This window comes from Dermacentor andersoni, chromosome 5, assembly GCF_023375885.2.
Source record: "Dermacentor andersoni chromosome 5, qqDerAnde1_hic_scaffold, whole genome shotgun sequence".
Lineage (NCBI taxonomy): Eukaryota > Metazoa > Arthropoda > Arachnida > Ixodida > Ixodidae > Dermacentor > Dermacentor andersoni.
In genome coordinates this window covers 142,358,041-142,374,394 of record NC_092818.1, presented here as the reverse complement: position 1 = coordinate 142,374,394, position 16,354 = coordinate 142,358,041, and the positions used below count along the sequence as shown (strand labels likewise).

Below are 16,354 nucleotides of genomic sequence, written 5' to 3'. Positions count from 1 at the left end.
TTTTCTTTAAATCTTCTCCTCCATTCCGTTGCTCGACATGCCATCGTACCTTCTTAGCGACGCCGTGTCCTGTTTTTCGCGAATTCGCCGCGCTTATTACACCAGCATCTCGTTCTACAGCCGCGCCTCCGACAATTCGTCGCACACGCCTCGCACCCAGCGGTCTGGTTGCTGGTGAGTAACATATTCGTTTTCACTGGATTACGTCTTTCTAACAAGCTGCACTTTATTCATTTCAGGTTTGCGGACTACTGCTTTGTTGTGACAACTTTCGTCCTCGATTCCATGACCTCTTCGCTCTGGCTTCGTGCCGTCTTCTGACTCCTTGCCCCTCCGGCCTGCCTGCCAGCGAAAGCGTCAGAACGGCAAAAGCAAAATTTTGCCGCGAGTAAGACGCACGTTCTGCTGCGCCAGCAAACTCTGCATCGAGACCGTCGACCACCTCTTGCACGAGCCCGCCTTGTGCCATGCATCCTCATTCTGTTACGAACGCCTGCTGCATATATATCGGACGGTTCTCCCTCAGGCGCATCACGCGCTCTTCGTCTTACCTGACATCAGTGTCACACTCGCAGTGGCTTGTGTGATTGCAAGAAGACTCTGACAGACTTACACTCTGTGTAAATGTGTCTGTGCGTTTGCAGGTGCTCAGGACAAACGGATAAGTGCAGTGTACAGATCATCTTGAGCACCCATATTCGCAGTTATGCATTTGTCCATTTCGCCCCTGCCCAAACCTTGCCGTTCTCCCGGGAATCCCGAGATCTCCCGGGAAGCCGCCCGCATTCTACAAATTCAACATAATATTTGCCGCAAGAACGGCAGTTTCCTCGTATGGACCCCCGCCCACACGGACCCTCCACTCGCGGGAAACGACACGGTCCACGCCGCGGCTCGAGGACTTCCATGCCGAGCCGCGGCGCCCACCGGCAATCCCGACGACTCGCCCTCCGCAAGAGCGATGCGGGAGTGGACGTGGGGGGATCGCATGAACACTTTCAGAGACATCACGCAACACTACAGATTTAACAGGTGTAAATACCCGGACGGACGGACGGATGGATGGATGGATGGATGGATGGATGGAACGCTGGCGAGCGCAGCACCAACGCAGAAACTTACTGGTGCGCTGAGGCGACGAGAGAGGGGTTCCATTGCCTCTGAGATTTTCCTGCACCCTCCCCGATCTAGGAAACCATGGGTGACCTTTGAACTCCTTCGAAGTTGTGCAAATAGGTTGTGTGTGCAGTGGCAACACCTTTAGCAAGACGTAAGAGGTGAGTAGGCTCCAGGCGGCGATGCAGAGCGCCGCGAGTGCCTGCACGCCGAGCAGGTAGGCGCCGCCGCCCTTGAAGAGCCCGCTGCGGCCCGACGTCAAGCGTAGCAGCGAGTCGGCGTCTGCGAACAGGCCGACAGCCAGCAGGCCCCAGACACCGCCCACGGCGTGCACGGCCACTGCCCCTACGGGGTCGTCGATACGGACTCGTTCCAGGGCGGCCGGCACCCAGCAGGCGAACAGCGCGCCCGTCACGCCCACCACGATGCTCTCGTAGGCCGAGTAGAAGCCAGAGCCGGCTGCGTATCACGTACAGTAGGGTGCAACGTATTTGCGTTGGTGTCGCTTTCACCACGCGCTATACACACATCGTTAGTTGGCAAATCGTCATTGATGCAAATCGTAAACATTATAAACTGCTTGCGTCTGTTCCTTATGTATACACGTGAGAATGGCAGAAGCTGGATCGCGCACGTCGATAGACGACCACTATTGCAAGACTTCGTTTTAGGCCCTTGGCCTCACGCAAACTGTATATTGGTGATTATGAGTCTACACTACTAGTCTAAACACGCAGCTTCAGATATGGTACAGTGGCGTGTAGCCGCTGTATGCGAGCATTCTTCATTACTTTACTTGCACCTCTTATTTCTTCATTTCAAAGCATAAGGTGCAAGAAAGAAAGCTCTGTGCCTATGTAAATAAATGGTATCTCCTTGTTTCGATCCAGTTGCAGGCGCACATTGCGAAAATTGTAGCGTTTTTCTGTGTGAACACGTTACCACTTAGACCTGAGGCCGTATTCTCGTTCGATGCTTTCGTACTTTACCTCCTTACCATTTCCCCAGTGTAGGGCAGCAAACCACAAGCTCCTCTCTCGGTTAATTTCCACCCTTTCCCATCTCTCTTTCTCTCTCTCTCTCTCTCTCTCTGCTAAGACACCTTTACTTTCGCGGGATTTCACGTGGCTACCGCTGGACGCATAGGCGTGTATTCTCGCAGACAACTTTCTGTGTCTACGAAGTGAAAGCTGCGGAGGCAAAGGAAGTACAAGAGCGCTCCTGAAAAGACTCCTACATTTCCATTCACGTTACTTTAAACAGGAAAAGAGAAAGCACAAACAGCTTATTTACACAAAGAACATAAGACAAAGTAAGCCACTGAGTCTTAAATTTGACTTATTTTCTGCCTTTCTCTCTCGCGTTTCGCCAAATGCGAAACCATCGCACGGAGAAGCTACGCTGAATCATTATCTGTTCCCTAGAAGCCACAAGCAGCCAAAAGCGCTGTCTAACGCTGCCGGACTACTTGGCGCGGTAACACATCTGCAGAAGCTCCTCTCCCGTAGCTTTTCCCGCTCTGCCACGGAAACTTTTCCGCGAGTATAGTGAGCGACAGCATTCTTGGCACTGTGCGAAACGCGCAATCTTATCGCAGTGCAAGGAACGCTCTCACCCATGGACGCCGTACTTGTCGCGTTAAGGTCCCGTGAAAAACACTATCGTCCGAGAATATGGTCTTAGCACAGGCCTCGCTGAAGAAGGCAAGCACGAATTCTCGTCAGAGTGCTTTTGGTGGACTGAAGGCAGTGTTCCTGTTACTCTGCGTGACATGACTAAGAACCATGCCTAATGTGCAGTGGTACCTTACTTTTCGGAAATTTCTTTAATAATTCTATTTGTTCGGTATAAAAATTAGGACCTTGCTAGCGTAGAAAGTTAACATGAAACTTGGTAACTTTTATCTGACTTTAATTTCACATCGTACTGCACTCCGAAGTTGGGCCTTGTGGGTTCTTTAAATTTTTATTAAGACAGTCAAATTACAAATGAAAACCCACAATACCACAGCAGCAATAAAAAAAAAGCTCTCGCTTCCTTATTATTTAGATGCTACACTGCAGAACTAAACAGTTACAGTATCCCTAAGTAACACCTAAACCAGCGGGAAAATGTGTGTATCATTCCGTTACACAAAAGCCGCAACGTAACCATCTAGCTAATCAACCACGAGTGAGACACTGTTGAAGATGACTGCGAGCCAGCGGCACAAAAATATATCTTGTAAACAATACCATTCATTTTACAGAAACTAAATTCGAAATAGTTGTGAATCAGGCATATTCTCTGCTTGTTCAAGAATACACCGAGGCCGTGCACGTGAGATCTCTGAGGGCACTCGCACATCATGCCGGAACATGTTCTCACCAGTGACGGCGACGAGGGCAGTCAAGATGGCGTTCACGATATCGTCGACGAGAAACTTGCGTGTCATAAAGTACCTGAAAAGCCAAGGTGCTTCAGAATAAAACATGGGAACCAGTTTAGCTACGTAGAGCTTTAAAGTAGCTCCTCACTTCAGTATCCGTACCTGACGGCGGGAGCGTGAACATGCTTTCTTTTTTCAAAAAGCTTCGAAGACGATGTTTGCGCGCATGAGGTCATCACGTAACCGCGATAAACTGTAACTATGTACAATCTCTTTTTTTAAACCCAGCATAGTGTGAAGGGCACTGTTCTTTGTTCTAGCAGGCCCTAAAAAATTTAACTTGCAAGTATACAAGAGTGGACTGATGTTTGCTGAAATATTCGATTGTCTGCAGGAAATTAGTAGAGGTGACCTCTGCAGCCAAAATAATGTCAAAGAATATTGTTTAGATCGTAAATACATATGTGGTTATAAGTAGGCAGTCAACATACACTGTTCACGCAATCTTAGCCTGCGTTTACAGAGGTAAGATTATCAGCGCCAGCAACAATATCCCCGGATCAAACTGCGCGATCAGGTCACTAGTACACTGTGGGCTTTAAGGAAGTTGAGACGAAGTGATTATTTGATAGAACGCTTGTACAGTTTCCTCCACGTTTCCATTTGTTCCACTGCAATTCTTGGAGCTACCACGGCTTTCTTGCGGCAAATGATGGAGAACTCCGATGACCTTCCTGGTGCACCACCGTTCAGGAAACGTCCAGGAAACGTGGAAGCACGCCAACGATTCACACAGCGAAGCCACTGAGATATGCTCGGACAGCTACGATTCCTCGGACGATGACTTTAAATTCGTGATGAGTACAAAAGCAAGAAGAAGGCTACTGCAAACGCCATCGTCAGCAAGTGTTTCTACCATGAAGAGTGTACCGCAACACTGGCCCTCCATTGTGCTCTTCATGCCCGTGGACCCGAAGAAAAATTCGCGGCTCCAAAACAGGCAGGTCCTCTTTCCGTTGTTCAAGAAAATCGTATCTAATGAGATTAAAGACGTGAAAATAAACTTGCGGAAAAATGCCCTAATAGTTGACGTCTTACACCTTAGAGCCCTAAAAGACCTACGTTATATAACCGAGATCGACGATATAAAGGTACGATCAATAATTCCTACAGGCGGTGATAGCACTGCGAGCGTCATTTATGACGTCGACGTTGCCATACCGAATGACGACTTGCCAATACTAATAAACCAACGACAGAAGATACTTTCATTACGAAGATTTCCAGACTTGGAAACACAAGCTGTAGGAAAGATTTGTTTGAAGGAGACAGCCATCCCTCCCACGTAGAAGTCGGACATGTCTGCCGACCAGTATGACCATTCGTACTGAAGCCCCTCCAGTGGTTGAAGTGTTGCAAGATTGGCCACGTAAATAGTGTTAGCATGAACAATGTCGTGGTGCCCGCGGTGCTCTGACTCCCGTTCAGAAGACGCCTGCCGGACAGATGTTCTAAAGTACCCTAACTACAGCAGTGCTCACAAGGTCTCATCAGAAGATTTCCCGCGGGCGCAGAAGGAATTTGCTATCCACAAACAAATAATGCGTGACAATTCAACGCATTGAGAGGCTGCTGTCACCCTTCGGTGACGTCGACATCGACAGCGAAGACGTTCACGAAAACCCACAGCTGTAGATAGTGATACGCCCTCTTCCGTCAGAGGGGTTGCTGCATCAACGCGAAGCACCCCCAGGATGGATGCAAGGAAAGCAAACCAAAAGGAAAGACTCACCCGTCCCGAAGAATGGCCTGAGCTACCGAGGGCACAACGCACAACTGAGTTACCTTAAAATGCACCGACCTCGACGACTGCGGCAACTGTTGAAGCGACGATTGCTGATGATCTCCAGGTCATCAACATTTTTCGGTCTCTCATGAATGTCATCCGCGTCATACTGAGCAACATGAAAACTTCGTCTGTGTAAAGCGAGTTTCATGTTCTGGGCACTTTGAGTCCAGTGCTTGCGGCCCTTGGTTTAAATCATGGCTTGCCAGAAGCCGTCGCTCCGTGACTAGGTCTGGAACGCTTTAATATTTCAGTGGAATGCCAGAGTACTTAAGTCTCGCGTCCCGGACCTCTGATAGTGTGTTCTTGAGTCAGTTTCCCGTCATCGTCATCTGCGAGCCCCTATCAGCTCACATCAGACAGTCTTGGTGTGAGTGCTTCATGTCCGCCACACACAGATAATGCTGCAAAATTATCGTTTTCATACGACGTGATCTTACGTACGTCCATCATCCAGTGCCAGCTGACCATGAAAACCAATGCGTATGTCTGACAGTGAAGAAAGGCAACATCATTTTCACAGTAGTTGGAGCATACATATTGCCCTCAAGTCGGCCGGGCTGCGATCGGTTGCAGCGAATCACAACCGTTCACTCCGCAGACTTGGGTGATTACTGGAGATTTTCGATATCCAGGGAAGCTCTAAAATGAACTCGAGGGGCACAAGATTGGTGCCATTTGCCTCCGAACAAGAGCTGTGTTTGGTAAATGATAAAATCCCCACCTTTCTGCGTGGAACTGTTTACATTAGCTGCCTGGACGTCATCTTTGTTTCACGCTCGTTCAACGGAAAGTTCAGGGGGTTTTCGTGGACTGAAACGCGGGAAAGTGACCACCTCCCCACTTAGGATTGCAGGGCCTACGAATGCCAAGTTACCCGGCGTCACCCGATGTATCGACTGGCCGATGTTCAAATGGATTGAGGAAGGTGGTTGCCGTGATGGCTTATCTTTTAGCCTAGATGACACTAAAGACTCACACTCGACAGTAACATTGAGCTGGAGAAGCTTCGTGCAATTCGTCGCCGTGCATAGCGAAGATATATAGGCTTACAAAGTACGTACATGACTTGAAGTTGGCCAGGCAAACTCAAAAGAAAATTCAGCGTCTCATGTACAAACTCGCATCGCAAACGTGGATGCCGTTCTGTGGGTCTTTGGATCCAAGAAAACCTTTGTCTCACATATGGAGAACTGTTCGTGGTCTCCGTGGAACCCAGCAGCAGCGCCACCCTTTAATGTCTTTGGCCCTTACCAACAATGCAAATATATTGACGTCGCTGACAATTTCTTCAGTAGGATTGCTGACGAAACTGGTTCAGCTGGAACATCGACGCTTGACCACTCAGCAATTTCGTGCGACACCCGCATGGACAGTCATTTCTCTATGGACGAACTCGAAGCTTCATTCACCTTGTGCAAGCGCCAGGACCCGACGGTGTAACCTACCGTGCCCTATGTAGTCTCGGCGAAGAGGCTCAGAAAGGGCATCTGCTTTTATCCAACAGCTCCTAGCAGACAGACACAGTTCCCCAGGAATGGTAGACCAGTCGCTTGATTCCACTGCTCAAGCTTGGCAAGTAACTTGTACACATTGCATCATACCGACCGTCTGCGCTTGCCAACTGTATCGGAAAACTGAAGGAAAGGATGGTTTTAGCACGATTAGAAGGGTATCTCGAACAATACGAGGTATATCCAGACGCAGTGGCCGGTATCAGGCATGGTCGTTCTACCATTTGACAAGGTTGTCGACTTGGGTTGTCGACTTGTATGTCGAGCACCAGAAGTCCTGCAAACGATTATCTACTACCTTGTTTCTGGATGTTAAAGGAGCACACGATAACGTAGCACACGAAGCGATCTTCAGCACGTTAGAGGCAGTAGCGCTTGACGGCAAGATCTATTTCTTGATTAATAGCTAGCTACAAACTAGATCCTTTTTCATACTTACCGAGGATAGCCCAACCTCCCAGCATTAAAGTAACCGTGGGATCCCTTAGGGCGGAGTACTGAGCCAATCTAACAATCTAACACTCATTCAACTCGCCGGTAACCTCCCATGTACAGTTCGGCTCTTCATATATGCCGACGACATTTGTATGTGGACGCCGGGTGTAACGTGGCTTCAGAAGGCGGCCACTTTAACATCATCCTAGTTCGGAATAAGAACCTCAAATATCACATGAAAAGTGTGCAGTGGCAACATTCACCAGAAGACTAATGTATCTATGCGTGATACCCATCATCGGACAGCTGATCTCGCACAACACAAGTCACAGATTTTTGGGGCTGGTTATAGACAGTAATCTTTCCTGAGCCCCCGCATTGGAATTAAGTGAAAGAGCGTCTGACGGGAATCTGACATGTGCTTAGGTTCTTAGCAGGAAAGGCCTGGGGAGTGTCAATACACTCATCCATGCTGCAACTGTGCCACTTCCTTTTTATTGGATTCCTGCAGTACAGCCTGCCGGCAGTCTCAAACACCTGCAGAACTAACCTGAAATAAATCCGAGGTATCCAAGCCCAAGTCCTCGGGATATGCCTTGGACTACCGTGGAGCGCGTCAACGATAGAAGTTATTGCAATCGCTCAACGTTACACTATCAGAACGCATATTACCATTGAAACAATTTCTGTGCACATAAGACACTTCGCCCGCATCCTTACCCATCACCTCGCAAGTATCCCAGTCTAAAGGCCCCATAGTATATTCCGTGCAACTTTCTTCGCGTACCGTGGTTCTCTTAGGTCAGGGTACATACCTGCGGTGCGACCTTCGATTTCTCCATGGTGTGTGAGCCATGCTCAAGTAAAGCTATCAATCCCAGGACCATTGCTGTGTCAATTGTAAATGATGACGCAGATGAGGCAGCTCGGACGTCAAACCAAGAAGGTCGCTACGTCCACATTCCTCTCTCAAGGATAAACGCTGCGAGACAGCTTCGCATTCTAGCACGCACACTCTCGTTAGCTGAGTGGAATGCCACACATATAAGGTGCACCAGACCTGCACAGACTATACCCTTTCGCTGCAACTCGAACCTCCAGCCGGACTGCACCGACACGTAGCGTCTCTTCTGTGTCGGTTGTGGTTGGGAGTTGCCTTGACGAAAGCTTATTCTGCACTAATTGGAATGTCTGACAGTCCTGCATGTGATGTCTGCGGCTCCGAGGAGAAAAGTGACCTCCTATTGGGACGCTGTTCTCAATTTGAAGCGCAAAAACGATCTATGTCCAATGCATTGAGGAAACCATATGACCGTCTTCTGAGTAAACAGATAATACTAGAACACCGTCCCCACCGATCATCGGCTCAGAAGCCAGTGAAAGCACTTTTTGTGTTTTGTGAAAACGGCTGGCTTGTGCGAGCGCATTTGACTCTTTAGTGCTGTGCGTGCATGTCACTCCACCCCCCTCCTCCTTTCCCCCGGTGTGGGGTAGTCAAATGAACTCTCGGCTGGTTAACAACCCTGTCCTCTTATATATATATATATATATATATATATATATATACTGTAATGGGTGCACTGAACAGTTCCGAAGGTAACGTCTCTACGTAACCGAGCAGGCAGGTGACGCAGAGCAGGAACAGCTGGTTGCCCGAACGGCTCACACTCGTGCTAAGCACTGGCGATCCGGCTGGCCTTGTTCTTATATATATATATATATATATATATATATATATATATATATATATATATATAAGGAGACCCAAGGAGACCCTGGAGAAACAAGGAGACCCCCGAGAGCGTATTAAACGCAGATGCTGTTTCTTACGCGCCAAGTGACTTCGACCTTTTTGTAAATACTGTGCTCTTGATAGTTAAACTAATCGCTACCTTGCCGTAAAGATGTACTAGTTTTGAAGATTCTCACAGCTCTGTAGTTCAGTTGCTCGTTAAATAGTCCTGAGAGCTTACTGCCCACCAACTGCCTGCCAACTATGTCCCGGCAAATTAACGCCGCGCATTGTTAAGTAGCAACATTCGTGGCATAGAAGCTCCTGCTACTAAGACTGAGCAGATGTCCTCGTTATCCTTCTGGCGGCATGGATCATAAATGAAATTATTCTATAGTAGATGCGAGGCCTCTAGCGCTACGGCTTATCGTCTTGTTACTGAAATATTCAAAGTACAGTATTCCGCAGAAGTGCAACAAACAATCAAAAACACAACACGTTGGGTTCAAGAGAATCACAGGTTCGTTTGACATACTGGCAACGACAAGAAAGCAATGTCCCTAGATACTGTGAATTCAAACACGCATACACTGCAAATTCAACATTATTCAAAGTAGCAAGGAATGCACTGTCATTGCATGAAAGTACAGGAACACCTGGTATCAGAAAACACACGCTGAGACAAACAACTTGACGAATACGTACGTATAAAAAACTCCAACAAGGCCTCCACCCAGAGAAGCGTTAATCGTCGTCACTGCCGCCCTGAAATAAGAGGCAATCAAAAATAAACACTTATTAAATGTTTATCGTTCTATAGGTCCGAGGGTTTTAGTTATAAAAGAATCAATACGGGCTTGGTTTGGTGGATGTGTATAAAGTGTGGACATAACTCTGGGCAAAATCAGGCGTCAATCGTTTTTATTTTTTTAAAGAAAGTGCGATGAAACCATTACTGACGCCGGCAAATGAACACATACCTGGACGCGTACTTCCACTTGTCATGCCTCACACCAAACGAGCTGCCGCAGTTGAACACAAGCCAGCCCCACCTGCACGCAAGCATCGCGAGTATTGCATTGCACATAGCACGTTTTACATCGTTGTTACAACTGTAGTGCTAGTATTAAAGAAACTACCAGTAGAAAAAAAAATCTCATTGCGAAAATTTCCGTTAGAAATTTAACTAACGGCTTAGCCCAAAGCGCGCAGCAATGCCAAGATAGCTTGAGAAAATCCCAACAGCCGTCGTTTGCGACTCTTAGTTATTCTTTGGTTAGTTTCATTTCGCACCTCTAGAGTGTTTCACCCGCTCCTTGGTCTAGATGTTTCACTCAATTTGGGCTTATATAGTATTTCAGCAAACCATGGTGCTACGGAATGTCGCTCTGCGCAGTCCCCTAAGAGAAAGAAACCAGGTTATCGAGCAGGTCGGAAGCTGCGTTTGCTAAGTATGTAGAGCTAATTTTCTGGCACATCGCACGTTTCAGTTCTGAACCGCGTTGTATTGCCATAATCAAAATAGCGGCAGCGCAGTGCCAGCAGCATTGGTCGCCGCTATCGCTGCAATTGCTAGCAGTTCTAATATTTGTTCGCCGTTTGCATAATTGCCTCTTTATTGGTGTCCTTTCAGCTAGGCTACTTGATAGTGCTTTTTCCTCTTAAATGCGCCCCTCATGACTTTGATGCATTATGTTGATGTGTGCTTCATGCCTCACGCCAATTGCGCCAATTCACGCAATTCTCGGACCGGATAGTAAAAAAATAACGCCATGACAGCAACATAACTGTGACGACGGACAGCAGGAAACTGCACTTACGCGGGAAACGTTTTGTGACCCTTTATTTTCCTGTTTATGGCAGAGCTGAGTGGATTTCTCTTTCAAATTTCAAGCAGTGGTCCCGCAGCGTCACTGTGCCTGCTGGCTATGAAGCTGCGCCAAAGATTTCTCGAACTGTGCGTCGTTTAAAAAACGAATTCGACTTGTGACCATATCTGCTAGTGTTTCTTCCATAATTTTTCTTTTACTCAGGGGGCAGCCACACAGACAGGCAAGCCGCACAAGCAAATAACTTGAACCGCGAAACTACTTTCAGAATTCGGGCTTCTCGCTCCGAAGCCCGCGGTGCCCAAGCACTGTAGACAAAAATTCCACGTGGCAGACTTCAAACATGATAACTTTCGTAGAGGTGCCTATTTTTGCATTTTAAACGTAGCTGGTGCTCCTTTCTCTGAATTGTGTTGACAACCGTATGAGTCTGAATGTTTTCTTTTTTAAATTTTCAAGCCCGAAGATGACATCTGTCAGAGTAAAGATTGCTGAAGCGAGCCATACGTAACTCCGGCGCCAGGTGTCTGGTTACTATGTTTATAACTTGATTCCGCCCAGCTATGAAGTGTATATTGCCCCTGTAAAATTCAGTAACATCATTTCTACCTTCAGACTAGGCAAAAAAAAAGTTGATACACCCAATCTCGCGCTGATGCTATATTTATTATGAAACAGTGGCAGTTAAATATAAAAGGCGTCCTGTTACCATGTAGGTGTAGGTGTAGTTACCATGTTTATAAAGCGTAAATTCTCTAATTAGTTAAAGTTACTTTTTGGTGGGCCAGCTGGTTCGTGTCCTTAGAAATACGCAAGTGAGCTCAAATGTGTGGCACATGATCAATGACTTGTAGCCTAGGAACAGACTGCGCGTGCTCACCAAAGCGTGAACGTTCCGAGAAGCACGTTAGTAGGGCGACTCATCTGGGCCTTCTCGCTGGCGTCGTCGAAGCGACCGCGCCGCGGACCCAGCAGCACCGCAGCCACCAGGGCCGATATGCCGCCGAGCAGGTGGACGCAGCCGGAACCAGCGAAGTCTATGGCGCCCATCTTTTTCAGGAAGCCGTGGTCTCCCCAGACCCAGCCGGCCGGGATGCAGTACACGATGGTGTTGAGCAGCGAGAAGACGCAGTACGCGTTGTAGTTGGCCCGCTCGGCCATGGCGCCGGACACGATGGTCGTCGCGGTGGTCGAGAAGGACAGCTGGAAGATGAAGCTCGAAAAGACGAGGCCCATGTCGTCCGGCTCGGCGTCGACCATGAACCGTCCGACTGCGCTGAACTCGTTGTCGGGGCTGTGACCCGTGCCGTACTGCAGGCCGAAGCCGAACAGCCAGTAGGTGAGGCCGCCGAGGATGACGTCGGCGGCGTTCTTCATGAGGATATTGACTTCGTTCTTTTGCGACACGCAGCCGGACTCGAGAAGGCCGAAGCCTGCACCGCGGGGTTTTCTGGCTGTCAAGCTCGTTGTCAACAAAACGACGTGAAATGTGTCAGAGGCATCCGATGCATCCAAATGTGTTTTTACAATGTTTATGTGAAACATTTTTACAGCGGGAATTTAAACACTGACTGAAAGAAATGAGGCACGAACAGGCCTCCTGCTTTTATGTATCTAGTGACGCTTCTTGTCCCGTGCGACAGGTATGGCACTGCTTTCCTGTTTAAATTTGAGGTGTTTGCAGGCGCAGTGTGCGCCGACGTTTGTTTTATGATCCCAATGCTGCCTGTAGTGTTTAATTCAAGAGCTTGAAGTCATTGTTTATTTGGCACAGACATGTTCGATGTTCACGTGTGAACATTGGAGGAAGGAAAAAAATAACTCCATGCAGTCAAAATATTTCCGACTTTTGAAAAACGATTAGATGGTCTTTCTGCTGTAAATGTAGTTACAACTACTAATGAAGGCATTATGCACCTGCAAGCCGCGATATTGCCGGCTTGAGATGCGTCGTTGCATTTGCATTCGCAAGCAGAGGAACCACAGACCAACAATGACATTCTCAGGCAGGTCATCATCATGGCGCCTCAAGAAATCGGTGTTTCAGCTGCAGCTGCAGGGCAGGCTTATTTCAACAATCAGGATTCGCCTGGATCCTACACCGTAGGTCACACGTGCACAGTTTTTCTATCACTTCTGTCTGATCAACGTTGTGGTCAGTTGTACAAGTCAACCCTCGCCGATTCGATGCCTATGCAAGGTGTCCCAACTAACTTTATACAAGCTGCTAAAAAACCTGGCACAATCTACGGTTATGGACAAACGGTCTTTGGTCATGAGTTCTCTGCAGCCACAAGGATAATTTTTGTTTACTATTCACCTGGCTAACATTATAAGAGTAATGAAACAAGGTTTTCATTTTTTAAAACAAAAGGCGTGACTTCCAGTCGGAAAGGTGTTATTGGTTCCTAAAGCATTCCGTTCAGTCATTTTCGTTGCCGCTGTGTCCTGCACAATTATTTTTCCCGCGCTTTACTCGTGGGGTGCGAAATACGAAAATTGCCGCCTGTTTACGCGCTTGCTTGCCGAGGCAAAGTGGCCCCAAAAGTGATTTGAAGGAACTTCACTCATTGCCTGACTCAGCAACCGCTTCAATGCGACAAACTTTCGGCGATGGTGTTTGCTTCCTCAGATCGCGAAGTCCGTGTTCATCAGAAGGGCTTTGTGCAGAAAGGTTTCGTGGAAGAAGGGTTTCGTGCAGCTTACCAGTTTGCATAGTGAATATAACTATGGCCGCCGTCAGTACCCAGGTCGCATCGTCGTACGTGAACTCTTCGTAAGGCTCGACAGTAGGAGGAACGGGGGAGCCTATCTCATTGTCAGGCGCGGCAGGCATCTTGACTGGTCCGTCCGCAAAACCACAAGGTTAAATTCGTCAGTGTCTAGATGAATGCAACTTCCCCTCTGTATAGCGTGTTCTTTCGGTGCCAGTTGAAGCGGTATCGAGTAAGTCCTGGCGCTCGAGGATCGGATTTGATTGACGAAAACTGGAACCGTGAATTTTTAACGCTGCTCCTTTCGGGCTTACGTCGATGCGGGTTTTTGGCCGTGTCCAAATCGACCCGAACTGAAATCGGTAATGATGTTCTTCACGTCATTGCAATGCTAGCACGAGGGAATGCCACATGTTCAATTCCAGGTATCGACTGGATGTGTCTGCCTAAATCTGATGTATTCTTCTTTAGAAAAAAGTGCAGAGGTGCCGTTGCAACAACCTTAGAAGCAGTTCGATGTGCCTATGATTAAACAGATACGGCAGTAGGTTGATCACCGACCGACTAGCAAAACATGCTGTACTAACGTGGTTTTGATGAGTTAATCAGAATTTAGCAAAGCTGGTATTTTACCAACAGCCTGCTACATTTACATTTCGAGCACCTTGTAGCAATGCTATAATGGTTTATTAATTGTGTTTTATCACCGAAAAAGAATAGAAGGAAAAAAAGAACGAGTCATTGCCAGAACAGCACTAAGTGAATTTGTTTGTTTATTTGTTTGTTTGTTTGTTTGTTTGTTTGTTTTTTGGTTGTTTGTTTGTTTGTTTGTTTTTTGTTTGTTTGTTTGTTTGTTTGTTTGTTTGTTTGTTTGTTTGTTTGTTTGTTTGTTTGTTTGCCGAATTCGACGACATTAGCTCCTGCAACTTTTAGTGCCTAAGCCGCCGCTGTCAAAGCACGATGTCCGAACTATGCGAAATGCAGGCGTAAATGAGGAAATGCATTGGGCAGAAAACACATATTTATGATATACACGGCATACACTGCACTTTCGCACGTTAGGCTTCGAAGCGAGAAGCATATTTTTACGCCGCTCTTCTAACTGTACAGCACTCGTTTGCTGAGGGCTCTGCCGGCTCATGGAAGCGTCTGCTTCACTTGTTGGCGCCTCCTGAAGAAACTCCAGAAGGCATTGGGTTCGCGCTGCTGGACGCCCCGTCCCCCGAGCCGTTCGGCCAGGTAGCTGCGGCACAGGCGCAGGTCCCAAGCCTCCCTGTCGAGCCGGTCCGCCGTACGGGGCGGCAGCAGCTTGCTGGGCTCCAGACCGTTGCTCCTCAGGAGCTGCGCGTAGTCGATGTCCGGGTGCACGATGCCGTGCTCGACGAGGTCGGCACCCAGCACCTCGTGTTCGAGGCTCATCCGGATGGGCACCAGCCAGTTCACGATCTGCGCCCCGGGCAACAATTTCTCTTTAAGATCGATAAACGCACGAGATCTTGTCTTTTCGCGAAGTACGGCCATACGTATTGCAAAAAAAAAAAACGAAAGATAAATAAAACGAAGCAATAAATTGCCCGTTTTCACTTAGGACTATGCGTGGACCATGACAAGTTAGTCGCCTTGAAAGGACGGCTTTCATTACTGCAAAATATTTCTTTGTTAGTACGGATATGTGCTCCAAATATTAGGGACGATATTATGCCCAGTTATTGGCATTTGGTGTTGTTGTTTGATTTTTTTTTTTCTTTTGTCCTCCTGTACGTGTCAGCGTTGGCAGGTACTAAAAAGTTCTTTTTATTTCATTTTTATTTGCTTATTTTGTTACTAATATATATTTTCGATATAAGTAATACTGAGTGACCGGAAGCGTACTGCTTCCAACCTTTCTAGTTGGACCCCATTTAGCCTTACCTGCCTACGTAGGCATTGGAACTTACTGGCATGAAAAATTGGGCTGGCGTATAAGTCGCAGAATGTTTGACATTAAATTTAAATTAGGCATTCTGCACGTGTCTTGTGGTTCTTCTCTTTCTTCCTATCTTAAATGGTGCTACTTGCAATGAAAATTTTGGCTTCCGCACAAAAAGAGAGAGAACTTTAACGTGAGAAAAGCAGAGAGATGGGCTGGAGGAGATTTGTCACTGGCCTGCTACTTTGCAGAATACTTTGTTCATTAAGCAGAGTAGCGCGCAACAAGTTTCAACGACCTTCTCAGGTATTTTGCGCAGGCAAACGGCGTAATTTCATTAAGTGCACTTTCGTCACCATCATTCTAAGGAGAATGCAAAGTTCTTTACCAAAAAGCGAAAAAGAGAGAGAGAGAAAGGATATGTTAGAAAAAGAAAGGATGCACAGAAAGGCAGGGAGTATTCACGCACGTAGTTCCGGTTGGCAAGAGGGGGGGGGGGATGTAAGGGGATAGACAGATAAACACAAACAAGGTAATTTGCGTACACAATCCAGAAGTCGCAGACAGCGTTCTCAGTCTATTACGTAGGCCCGTAGACAAATCTGCGCAGCGCAAGAAAGAGGAGAAATAAAATACAGAATATTCCCTGCTAGAAGGGGCGAATATAAAATGGGGGAATATATATATATATATATATATATATATATATATATATATATATATATATATATATATATATTATACACCCAGAAGAATTATCCCGCCTGTCACCTTTCAATAAAAGATGTGGGTCGAAGAAGTTTAACGTGGAATAGACAGGGAGAGTTGAAGTAATCAACAAATGTACGTACAAGAAAAGCTTCCGCATTAGCCATTCGGTTTCAGATAGCA

At 47.2% G+C, this 16,354-nt stretch overlaps 1 protein-coding gene and 1 long non-coding RNA gene across 2 annotated transcripts in view; one reads left to right on the top strand and one right to left on the bottom strand.

Moving 5' to 3' along the window:
* The window catches only part of LOC140218605 (uncharacterized), a 42,693-nt gene that overhangs the window by 736 nt on the left and 25,603 nt on the right, over nucleotides 1–16,354 (top strand). The gene's annotated exons all lie outside the window — the stretch shown is intronic.
* LOC126532115 (putative ammonium transporter 3) lies at nucleotides 249–14,459 on the bottom strand. The gene is made up of 8 exons (XM_072288122.1): nucleotides 13,547–14,459; nucleotides 11,721–12,273; nucleotides 9,992–10,063; nucleotides 9,713–9,776; nucleotides 8,350–8,367; nucleotides 3,484–3,538; nucleotides 1,197–1,575; nucleotides 249–342 (listed from the first exon to the last, which is right to left on the bottom strand). The coding sequence occupies exons 1-8, from the start codon at nucleotides 13,674–13,676 to the stop codon at nucleotides 249–251; spliced, it is 1,365 nt and encodes a 454-aa protein (XP_072144223.1). The 5' UTR covers nucleotides 13,677–14,459.